The 11,809-nt window shown below is 43.8% G+C and overlaps 3 protein-coding genes across 3 annotated transcripts; 1 reads left to right on the top strand and 2 right to left on the bottom strand.

The window, feature by feature from the left end:
* Nucleotides 1-874: 874 nt before the first annotated feature.
* On the bottom strand, nt 875-1,409 carry H6S33_006345 (uncharacterized protein; the record flags this gene model as incomplete). Its single annotated transcript, XM_044838035.1, has 3 exons — nt 875-1,040; nt 1,166-1,307; nt 1,385-1,409. The coding sequence occupies 3 exons, from the start codon at nt 1,407-1,409 to the stop codon at nt 875-877; spliced, it is 333 nt and encodes a 110-aa protein (XP_044689872.1).
* Nucleotides 1,410-5,293: 3,884 nt separating this feature from the next.
* H6S33_006346 (uncharacterized protein) lies at nt 5,294-6,001 on the top strand (the record flags this gene model as incomplete). Its single annotated transcript, XM_044838036.1, has 1 exon — nt 5,294-6,001. One exon carries the CDS (start codon nt 5,294-5,296, stop codon nt 5,999-6,001), a length of 708 nt encoding a protein of 235 aa, XP_044689873.1.
* A 3,810-nt stretch (nt 6,002-9,811) lies between these two features.
* H6S33_006347 (uncharacterized protein) lies at nt 9,812-11,028 on the bottom strand (the record flags this gene model as incomplete). Its single annotated transcript, XM_044838037.1, has 2 exons — nt 9,812-10,702; nt 10,759-11,028. 2 exons carry the CDS (start codon nt 11,026-11,028, stop codon nt 9,812-9,814), a joined length of 1,161 nt encoding a protein of 386 aa, XP_044689874.1.
* Nucleotides 11,029-11,809: the final 781 nt, after the last annotated feature.

The following is an 11,809-nucleotide window of genomic DNA, read 5'->3' on the forward strand; positions in this document are numbered from 1 at the left end:
ACCTTCAACAGGAAGCGCGCTTCGTGAAAGTTTTATCTTGAAAGATTGATCAATATTATAAAGGGCACAGTCGTGGAACTTAAGGACCGCGTTGATGACATGTAGGAATCAGTATTGATGTGGGACTCGGAGGCGTAATGTAGTTCCATCGTATTATAGGTTGCGCATCTTATTATGGGTTACACAATGCCTGCTCGTCCAGCACCAAGCCGTAAAATAATAATATTGTATTGTGCTTGATACCTGCGTACTGCATCGACTGCATATATATTGGCTTTCCGTCCCTGTGCCTAACCGTCAGCAGTTGGGAGAATCAACTGTCCCGAATATGGTTTGGAGAAAAGTATAGACGTGTATATATATGTATACTCTTCTTAAGCATGTACGTTCGTGTTCAGGACAGCTTAAAGTCCCAGCCCGATTTCCCATGCGTCACCCATCTCGCTTGCTTATTAAAATATAGGTGAACTGCAGATCACTCTAGACGTTGACATGGGTCTGAGCCGCTTATGGGCCACCTATATGCTTAGTGAACCTTATTTCTACGTGTAAATACGCGTAAAAGATGGGACATAGAACACGACTCACTACATGTAGTAACTACATCATGTCTGCAATGTTTTTCTTTTAGTCTCGTTGAGTCACACATCAGGTGCTTTCCTAGCCACGTGAAGTAGGTATCAGACCGTAACATTGTTCATCTAGTATCGCTATTGTATGCAGTTACAGAACCTGACTGGAACCTCAGTTTAACGAAAATAAACAACTAGTACAAACCTAGAAATATGTATAGTGGTAAGCCAAAGCTAAGACTGTAAAAGACAGTGGTGAATTCAAGGTAAGCGTTAATGAAATTACATATATTCCTCCTCATTTATTCCTTCTTCCCTTCGGACTCCCCCTCACCCCCTACCCCCTGCTCGGGATACATAGGCCTGCCTCCGTACAGCTGTGGCGCCCTCCCACTCCCTTCGGCCTCTTTGCTTGACCCAATCGGCGCGTTACCACGGAACCGTTTCCTCATATCAACCATTCCTCTCCTACACATCAAACGACAAAAGATCAGTACCCAATCCGAATTCTGTAACGACTATAGCGGCAATGATGGAGGGTTGCTATTGGGTGGAAAGAGGGGGGGGGGGGCACTTGGGCAGCTCAAACGCACTTGCACTGGCCATAGCTTCTCTTTAACTGCTGACATTGGGTTGGTAACGTCTCTGACAATGGTGGGCGAATGCAATCACTGGGTTTATTGCGCTGAACCATAACGCAATCGGAGTTCTGGAGACATTCTGCTAGCGCTGCTCCTGTTGATCGCAGAATTCGTAAGTATATTTTTTCAACTCGCTACGCATTAAGTTTGAGTACTGAGAAGGGACCTTACGGATGTCTTTGCATGAGGACGGCATTTCGGTGAGCTTTTCGTAACCAAATCAAAGTGTTGCGTTTCGTAGTAGACGAAAAGTGGGATGACGGCGCCAAGAACCGGACCAGGCGGTTGGACTGGGATAGATGTAGGCCTGTTCGGACAACCATAGATTATTTCTTTGGATAATACCAATGCTCATAATCTATGAATGCCTAATCTATAGGTCCGGACAACAAAGATATACATGGTGTGTGTTTATAGGACACCTGTGCTATGGGAATACTTTCTAACCTCCGAAGGTGATTATTTTCTTGGCGGATTATTGGGTTCGGAAAGTTGGATTATTCAATTGCACTAACAGCATAGATTACTCTATTACAATAATTCAAAAGCCGATAATCTATCATGATCAATAATCCGGTTTATTGGGTTAGCCAGTACTGCAGTCGCAACGACTTGGGAGTACGTTTCAACATCAATTTCAACTTTCGAATTTCGATCTGTTTAATTTTCTAACAAAAGCGATAAAAAGCCTCTATATTCACATTGTCATAATCACAAGCCAAGTTTTTAAACTAGAATGCGGACTTATCCAAGACACGTATGTGTCTTGCATGAATCCCGGCCATATAATATTGTATTGCCTGAGTATGGATATTTAGAATAGTGACGTTTAGGCCAGGGCCTTGACTACGCGCATGCTGTATGGGTTTTATTTCTGATACTGAAGGGAAGAACAATAGCCATCATGCCTATCCCTTAGACTGTTAGAGCTGCCAACTTTGCCGAGTGTCGAATCTCGATTCTGTGGCTTGCGTGCGAGGACCTGATGTTACCATGTCTCATGTACATACATGGCAGCATTTAAGTAGAGTAACAGCATACTCTACCACCGGGTGCACGTGTGCTCCATCTCTGCTGCGCTTAATATATGCACAGCGATCACTCCTGAGACATGTTGCAAGATGAAGTGTATAAAATAACGTATAACTACATGTAGTACTAGTACTTGTATTGATTATTATGAGAAGAGGAGAATTCTGGCTCTTCTCAGACTAATATACAATGTAAGCCACCTATCAGAATGATAACTACATGTAGACTAGTCTCTTCTATAATGGTAGGTATTAGCTAGGGTTAGGGGTAGTCCTACACATGTATTGTACACCCCTTCGTCTGTATTCAGGACTTGTGGCAATCTGTGGCTCACCACACAAAATTCACTGCCTAGCTGGAAGCGGCGGTCGGCGGTGCAAAATTGCCTCCACTCGTCACGCAAAAATCCTCAATCGAGTAGTGCTTTAAACTATCGTCGTTAGATTTTGGTTCATCACGACGCTGTTTCCACGCTAATAGGCCGTGATTCGCGGGAACAGACGAAGGGATGTAGGTACAGTATCTACAAGCTCCTATACCTACATGTAGTATACACTCAATCTTCCGTTACTTCCTTAATTTTCTCATAACCTTTGAGTATTCCTCAAAATGTATTTCTGATATTCTCGGCTCGTTGCCAATTTTCTACAGTGGTTAAGCCTAGGTACAATGTCATACCAACAAAATTAAAATGCCAGAAAGGTTAGTGAAATTGCAGCGGGATTTGTCAACATGGTATTCTAGGTCTATCGGCGTTTAATACAAGTACGATATTAGCATATTCAACGCACTATTTATGCTGAATAGCATAACCAAAATTTCTGGAGAGTTGAATAATTGATTAGGGTTAGGGTTAACATGGCGCTAAAGTCACGGTCTGTCACCTATAATCTTTTTCTGTTTTGCGGTTATCCTGGCGCAGGTTCACTATGGGTACTAGTACGAACGAAGGGATATTATGAATTTATGATGACATGTATGTATGTTAATTTTATTTCCTGTTGCCAGTTTACTTATTTTATTGCCGGATGAGGTCAATTTCTTAACACCCCTTTTGGCCAACCTGGAATGCACCTCATCCTTGCATGCTCAACGGTCGATGACAAGTGCGAGCTTTTGAATCAACGCCTCACGATATATATATCCAGCACGCAAATCCGAAGTTCCAAGTTTTTGCAAACAGGATACAGCGCAATTAATTATCACCCTGAGTAGGATCCCATTCTTATCAACCACAACCCAAGACTGGCACGCGTGGAACTTCAGACAGAATCTTCAGGTCGAACAGCTATTTATCCGCACCCTTGAAGTCTGCGCGATCTGCTTTATTGGTGTTTAAGTAAGGTCAAGAGAACTTAAACGCGCGGACTAAAACATACCGGTAGTTTATATTAGGTGAGTTCTCGAGCAGATGTTAACGTTCAGGTCGACCCCTTTCCGATCAAAGCTAATTGGGGGTTATCCTAGTGTCGCGGCTTCTTCAAACCCTTCTCTTCTACCTCCTAGAAGCTGCTATACCACGTTCGTTTTGAGGTTATTAAGCTCAAGAGAAGAGAATAATGCCTATGCCGATTGTCGGCCGGCTCCATTTGTAACCATTCCCGTCTTTGTGTGCTTATCTGGAAGCTTTACTTCCCCAACCACCTAAAACAACTGCCATCATCCTGCTTGTGCGAGTCGCACACCCAATGTCCTTGAATTTTAGAGTTTTGTAATACTAATGTCCTCTTCATGAAATCTTAGGCTGGAGTACGTTGCCCTAGTATTTTCTTTTCTATTCCTCATATTTGAGAAAGTAATACGAGTAATTACCTTAGCCCTCCGTGAGAAACCCTTCAAACCCGAGCTTCAATTACCCTCGTTTAGAGTTGACACTGACTCAAACGATATCACCAGCGTCGCCTCTAATAAACTTCTTTTATGCAAAATCACGATCCCTATTTAATTCATTCTCATCAACCCGGTACACAACCGTCTCTCGTACAAAAGTGGAAAAAGATATAGTCGCTCGTGTTCGAGAGGCAGATGGATTCATAGAATTATGCGAGATTTGGGATCAAGGCAATTGGAGTATAGAAGAACACATCGTTCAAACAGGGGATGGTTACTTGCTGGGCTTGCATAGACTGGTAAAAAAGTCAACAGCAGAAGAGCGGAATAGAAACCGCGGGAAAGAGGGAAACGGGGGAAAGAAGGTCGTTTATTTGCATCATGGTAATTCGAATCGTCTCTAAAACCTAGCAGGAGACATACTGATTTTTTTTTAAAAAAATAAACAGGATTATTGATGAATAGTGAGGTATGGGTGGCTTCTTTGGAGAAGGAAAGGTGTCTGCCTTTTGTGCTTGCTGAGAAGGGCTTTGATGTTTGGGTAAATTTTAACTGCCTGGATCGATCCAACTTGAAAAGTATTGTGCCTGACCTTAGTATTCATAGTGTGGAAATAACCGAGGCAACAAATATTCAAAGAAATCCATTCATCACCCTTCTACCTCAACCAAATTTTGGAATTTCAGCATGGATGAGTTTGCGTTCCATGATATCCCTGACTCTATAAATTACATTCTCGAGACTACAAAACAAAAAAGCCTAAGTTACATCGGGTTCTCACAGGGAACAGCACAGGCATTTGCAACTCTAAGCATCCACCCAGGATTGAATAAAAAAGTAGATGTGTTTATTGCGCTAGCTCCTGCTATGAGTCCCGCAGGCTTGCATAACCCTATCGTGGATGCATTGATGAAGACAAGTCCCAATATCATGTTCCTTTTCTTCGGCCGCAAATGCATTCTCCCCTCAACGACATTCTGGCAAAGCATTCTCTGTGAGCCGCCCATACTTTCAACGTATACATAAGCTAACAAGCCTCCCGCAGATCCCCCAATCTTTGTCCGAGTGATTGATTTTTTTCTGATATTCCTATTCAATTGGCGTGGAAATAACATCTCCCTTGATCAAAAGATTGCGGCATACTCTAAACTATATTCTTACGCATCAGTCAAAACTGTGGTACACTGGTTCCAGATCATACGTAACCAGTCTTTCCAAATGTACGACGATGATATCCAGTCTCCTGTAATGGCGTTCTCGGGGAAGAATTTCTACAAGGTTGCAAAATTCCCTACCAGAAATATCACCACGCCTATCGTCCTTGTTTACGGAGGAAGTGATAGTTTGGTTGATATCAATGTTATGCTAAAGGAGCTCCCCGGACACACTGTTGCAAAAGAAATCGAACACTATGAGCATCTTGACTTTCTTTGGGCGCGGGATGTGGACAAGCTCGTATTCCCGCATGTCTTAGAGGCTCTCGAACTGTATTCTTCAAATGGGGAAGGGAAAAAAGTCAGTGGATCGGCAAGCTTAAGGGGTAGGTACCTTACTGCCCACCACAAGACCTACAGCTTACCCTCTTATTCCGAAGATGAGCATACGGATACTAAGGACAACGCTCTCCATTTCGATTCAAACCCGTCTCGTCCCAGTTCATCAGGCTCCGCAACCATGAAAACCGCAGACCACTCAATGCAACATGAGATGGATGGGCTTTATTCATCAATTAAGGTCCCTCGTGGAGACAAAAAAAGATCTAGTAGTGTGTCAAGTACATTTTCCACTTCGTCATTAGGAGAAGCAGGTATGTCACCGACAAGTAGTCGAGGTCTTATTGGTCCAGGAGGCATTACATTGGGTATCGGAAAACCGACGGCGGGCGTTTCAACAGGATTTTCGATAGATGAAAGTGGGAATAAGTGAGGAGATATGAGTGGACGGGCTTAGAAACGCGAATTGACGAAGCCGTCTACTTGAGACGTTAATATTAGGGGCCACGCGTGATCCACCACGTACCTAAAGTGTTAAAGAGTGTATCAATGGAGTATTATTCTGTTCGTGAAATTTTTCCTTTCTTTTCTTTCTGACTGGCGTAGCCATATTTTCTTCTCTATTTCTATTTGTACTGGCCGGTGTAATTATGGGAATCCTCTGATGCCAGCGCTTTTGATTTTATTATAAGGCACTATATTATATAAAGGATCATATTGTGGGCCAAGGTCAAAATTGTAAATTGATAGGACTATGAAAAGTCGCTTTTGCGGCCGGGTGGGGTGAGATTATCAAACTAGACCAGCATTCCTGCGACCAGAGGAGTCATGCGCTTGAATTTTGCCATTCTGCAAATATGTGATATGGACTCCTCCTTGGAAAATATATGCCACAACTTCTTGTGAATCTCGATGCAGTAACAGAGATGTTTTACGTTTAATTAAAAATACTATTTAAAGAAATCAGCATAACCCAGGATAGATGGCCGAGTGGTTATGGCGCTAGCTTCAGGTGCTAGTGGGGCAACCCGCGTGAGTTCGATCCTCACTCTATTCATGATTCTTTTTTTTGTTTCCCTGTAGTTGAAACTTCCCTTTGAAGTGCATTAACTATCCGATCAGCCCTAGTCAGAAGTCGATTTTCCCGGGCATGCAGGAGGAGTGGAGAGATGTATGAGCTGTTAGGTGTGGTATTCTGGCCCATCCGAGAACGGGCATTTTGCTATGTCGAATGATGCCTAATGCCGTAGAGGGGAAACACCGAAGATCAGTATGAAACCAAAAATTGTCTTGATAATAATTACTATAGTAGAGATCATTGCACCTGGTCTCCCTTGGGCTATTCGCCTCGATATAACCAGCTAGATGAAAGGTAAGGATACAGAGCGATCGTACTTGATCTTACCACATCTCTTCTGGTCTATCCTGGGATGTCAATCGACCTACTCTCTTTATTACCGCCCTGCTTATATCGCTATCGCAATCGAGATCTCTGTTGCAATAACTTCAAATTAGTGGATACATAGATAGCTCTTTCCTTTATAGTATCCATGGTGTTCGCCGAATGGATTGGCCCATGGCCATTCACACCGGGTAGCGTTCGCGATTTCAAATAGAGTTGTGGTATACGCCTACATGTACATTACCGTCTTTTGGGGTAAAAATATAAGCCTCCAGTAACGATTTACCGGCAAATAAGCGTTAAATAAGGCCTTATGGACGAATAATGGTGGTATTGGCCTTAATTTGGGGTAAGGCTCTTTCTTGTGAAAGAGTCCTCCAAAAATAAGGCATATATACGGCTGATTTTACGTGTAAGCATTAGATTTAGATGATTATTATCAAATAGCTTAAGTCTTTATACCAGATACCCCTTATTCATCTCATAAGCATTTTTTAAGGCTTTTCGGTGGATAAGGTTTATATAAGGCTTATATAAGGCTTAAAATTCGCATTATACTGGCCATATATCACTTCCAGCACCGGAATTTCAGTTCTCCCATGGCTTAATGGGTAGCATGAGGTATATGCTACCTGCAAGGCTCTGGGTTCAACCCCCCGCCTTTTTCTTTTTGCCACCAAGTACATGTTCTTATTTACAAATAAGCCTTATATAGCTATAAGCCGAAATAAGCCTTATAATCCGACATAATCCTTATTTGGGGTAATGCTTAGTGGCCCGAGTTCATTATTGTAGACGTAAAAGATCAACAAGCCTTATACTGCCAAAACTCTTATTTGACCCTTATTTAAGCCTTACATAACGCTTATTTTTTTACCCCCAAAACCGGTAAAGTAGCTATTGTCAGTTTTTATTAGTGCGCATATATAGAAGCCCTATATACCGGGAAGTAATGTAGAACATGCGTGCATAGAGTTGCACTTTCAACTCAAGTCTAGTAGCGAGGTCTCACCTTGTAATTGGACGACGCAGCGAGTGATATGGCGTGATGTGCAGCAAAAACCAGCTGTTTCGACAAGTGTATACTAATGAAGCCGCGGAGGAAATATAGCGACAGGTAATAATTGATGGAACGCCCTGAAATATAGTTATAACCGCAAACTCCGTATGTTGGTGGCGTTCTACCCAACAGGCATCCCTGTACTGTCAGGCCATTCCATCACTTATTACCTGGGCATAGCTTTGAGAGACTGCTAAATGACTTTCTAACATATCATCAAATCTCTAAAAATAGCCAGCTAGTACTATTATTTTGTATGCGTCAAAGGAATTTCTCTACGCCGCCGAATCTGGTGCACCAACAGAAGTTTCAATTAATCAACCGTTGTCAAAGACATTGTCCTTTCGCTCTCAAACGGCTGTTCCAACCCAGTTATGCTTGATCTACTGCATATGCACCATTGGCGTCACAGGTAGCAACAAGGTTACGCTACGGCTGGGTGATTCATGGCTCTGATTCGCCCATTCTAACTTCTGCTATATGACGAACAGCGCCAAATACTCATAACGGCCCAAGACTACACAGAGGCAAATCTAGATACCAAATTGAAAGGTTATGAAAATTCATTGACCCTAGCAAGTAGTTACAAGTACGTCGAGGGGAATTAAGGAGATACGCGGGGTGATGTTCGACGTGGACTAAGTTGGTTGCATCAATTCTCTATGGCGCATCGTGGGGTACTGTGCTAGCTGTACTGCGGAGGAAACATCAAAACACATCGTGGAGCTATGGTACCGCGCACGTACAATCGTTGAAAGCAGAACACCCTCTCATAAAAACTACACCGATAAGCCCACTTAGCCAATCTAGTTATATCCATAGTTGTCCGTCGGGCCCGCTGGGTTACCGAGTGATAATATGTGATTACAAGCATTTTTCGAATTTTCTCCCCAGAACGCCCCTCCATCAATCGCCATGTCAAGGGAATAAAACAAAACTAATCCATGTATACTAAAACAATTTGAGTCTTTGGCCTTGTCTCCCTTATTCGAGGGCCGCACATGTATCCGTCCATAACTAATGGTGACTTATTGAAATATTCTTTTCCCCGTATTTCGTGCCTGCCCGTTTTATTTTCAATCTTCCCTATGCATACCCATCCTTCAGATAAGTCGCTCTTAATCTTTGTGTCCTCGTGGGTCCAGTTGTCTCTGTTCGTCAATAGTACCGCCAGGTTTTCTCTATAGCAGTACCATGCCCAGGCTTCGATTGGCATGTGTACTATTGGCATTTTCGTTTCTCCGCCTCTTTGTATCTGTCGTACTCCTCAATGATCTCACTGATCATTATGTTATCGGCTGTCGCTATAACTAGAATCTGTGATTACAATTTTGCAACCGTGGGGAATTAGTCCATCGCTCTCTGGGTAACGGGCAACGATTGCTGGGCACACAGGTCTATTTCTTTGACTACATTTAATAGGACGAGGATTTTCAACGATTCCGGGCTTTATTGTTAGCGGTACTGGCGAAGAATTGGCCTTCACATATACTCTATTTGCCTGGAAAAGTTGGATAACAGAGGGCCGATGGTTCCCCGGGTTAAGTCGTCAAAAGTTTCTGGAACATTAATTGAGAGAAAAGAATAGTATCCAATTTAAGAGAACAATCAAGTCAAGGTATAATAAGTCCCTGGCACCTTTGAAACTCTTCATACCACTGATATGAAATACCTAGAAAACCCCAGACCCCAACCGGAACCCAATAAGAGAAAATCAACAAGAAAAAGGACCTAGAGGAGGACCGCGATTAAACATGTAGTAGACCAATAAAAAATCAACTTTATTCCTTCTCCACAACCTCAATCCCCTCCTCGATATAGGCAGGAAGCGCCTCCTCATTATGCTGCTCATCGACATAAGCTTTCAACATCCCCCTACCTTCTTCGTTTTCCTCATCCTCAATCTTTCCGCCGTTCTTACAAGCTTTGGCGAATTTCCAAAACTTCATGATGCCCTGTCCAACAATTACACCCATGATGGACACACTTACACCGGCCATGATGCCGATGATGATAGGCATCAAGACATGGCCAATAAGTGCAGACCAGAAGTGGCCGCCTTGGCGGTGTCCATTGTGGTGATGACGGTGCGGTCCATGACGGCCCGGGCCGCCCCTGTGAGGACCACCATGGGGAAGATTAGGCGGAGCCTCTCCACCCTTCTTTCCGCCGTGGCAACCACCCTTCTTCGAATCCTTTCCGTGCATAATACCGAGGCTTTCAATCCTGTGCTTCATATCAGATATAACGCAGTCGATACCCTGGCATGAGACCTCCTCATCATGCATATCCGCCTGGTGGCCAGGTCCAAGGACAATGGGGCTGATATAGCTGCTAACGATTTCCAGCGCACCGGTCTTGATGTCCTCAGATACCAGAACTTCCATATCAGGGATATAGTCGTTGTGGACACCGTCGACAGCGGTGATACGGAGCTTGACTCGGACATCTTTCTTGTCGGGCACCTCTGGATTTATAGTTCCGGTAACGAGCAGGTCATAGCCGAGCTTGAGAGGACGGAAGGGATGCGAAATGGTGAATACATCTTCGGCAGAGGCAGATGCGGGCACCTGAAGGGCCGAAAGCCCGAATAGTGGGGTGAAAGGGACTATACGCTTGTTGTTGATTACGAGAGAATTTGGGCTGTCGGCAGGAATTGAGATGTCAAATAACTAATCATGAAAATCAGTAATCGAGCTAGGATTATGTGAGACTTAGGTGGTCTTACAAGCTCGCTTTCAAGGCCCTTGATGAATGGAACACCTTCCTCGTCTGATACATCTTTATGCCATGTGCATCCGATACATGGCAAAGCGACAGCTATATGGGTTCCTTTGACGATGGCACTCTTGGGGGTATCGCTCAAGACGGCAACCTCAGCCTCATTTGGGTTGAAGAGTGGGGAGAGCTCGAGATCGAGTGGCGGGGGAAGAAGGAATGCAGCGCTCAACGCTGGAAGACCTATGAGCGCAGCAAGGGGGATGGTAGAAACACGCATGTTTGATTCTTAAAGTCGATAACAGTAAAAGACGTGGTTAAATAATTTTGGGATTATGTTTGTTGTAAGGCAAGCTCAGCTCGAAGAATAGAATGAGAGAAACAAGAAAAGAGAAAGAAAGGTGGGCGGCGATAACAGCATAATATATCCCAGCGATAAAGGGAGCTTCTAATGACTGAAACGGGCGCAGCTGTGAGAAGACTTACGCAACCACCAATCACAGCGCGCTAACCAACCTACGTAACCGTCCTGGAAAATCGGAGATTTCGGCGGAAGCATGAACTGCCGGGGTACCGGGGTGCCGTTCTGGAAAGCGATCCGAACCCCTGTCCAGGGTATTTTACGGCACTCCACACACGACACAACCGTCTTCCGCTTTGAACTAGAGTAAGGAAACGCAGGGCTGTGGCTTTCTTTTATTGGACTTCACTCTCTCTAAACCCTATCCGCGCGGCATAAACACGCGTCGTTACTCTAATCTTTATCTAAACCTCCTGTCCTGCAATGCAGCAGTCTGAGGCCTGAGACAGAGTCTTACCGCCCTTCTCTCTTTCGGTAGAGAAGGTATCTTCTGCTTTGGGATGTTTAGTAGCAAGCACCACAAGGTGTAACAACTATCATTACTACTAACATATTGACCATAATCGTTCGTGATCATGGTGACAGTGGTAATATGGTCGTAAAATGGGCATCATTCAACTGCCTTCTTCCCCCACTAACAAGTAGAATAAAAATAAAAATACCCCATTATACCAACGCAGATGATACATAAGAATAAAAG

This window comes from Morchella sextelata, assembly GCF_020137385.1.
Source record: "Morchella sextelata strain SCLS chromosome Unknown scls_20, whole genome shotgun sequence".
NCBI lineage: Eukaryota > Fungi > Ascomycota > Pezizomycetes > Pezizales > Morchellaceae > Morchella > Morchella sextelata.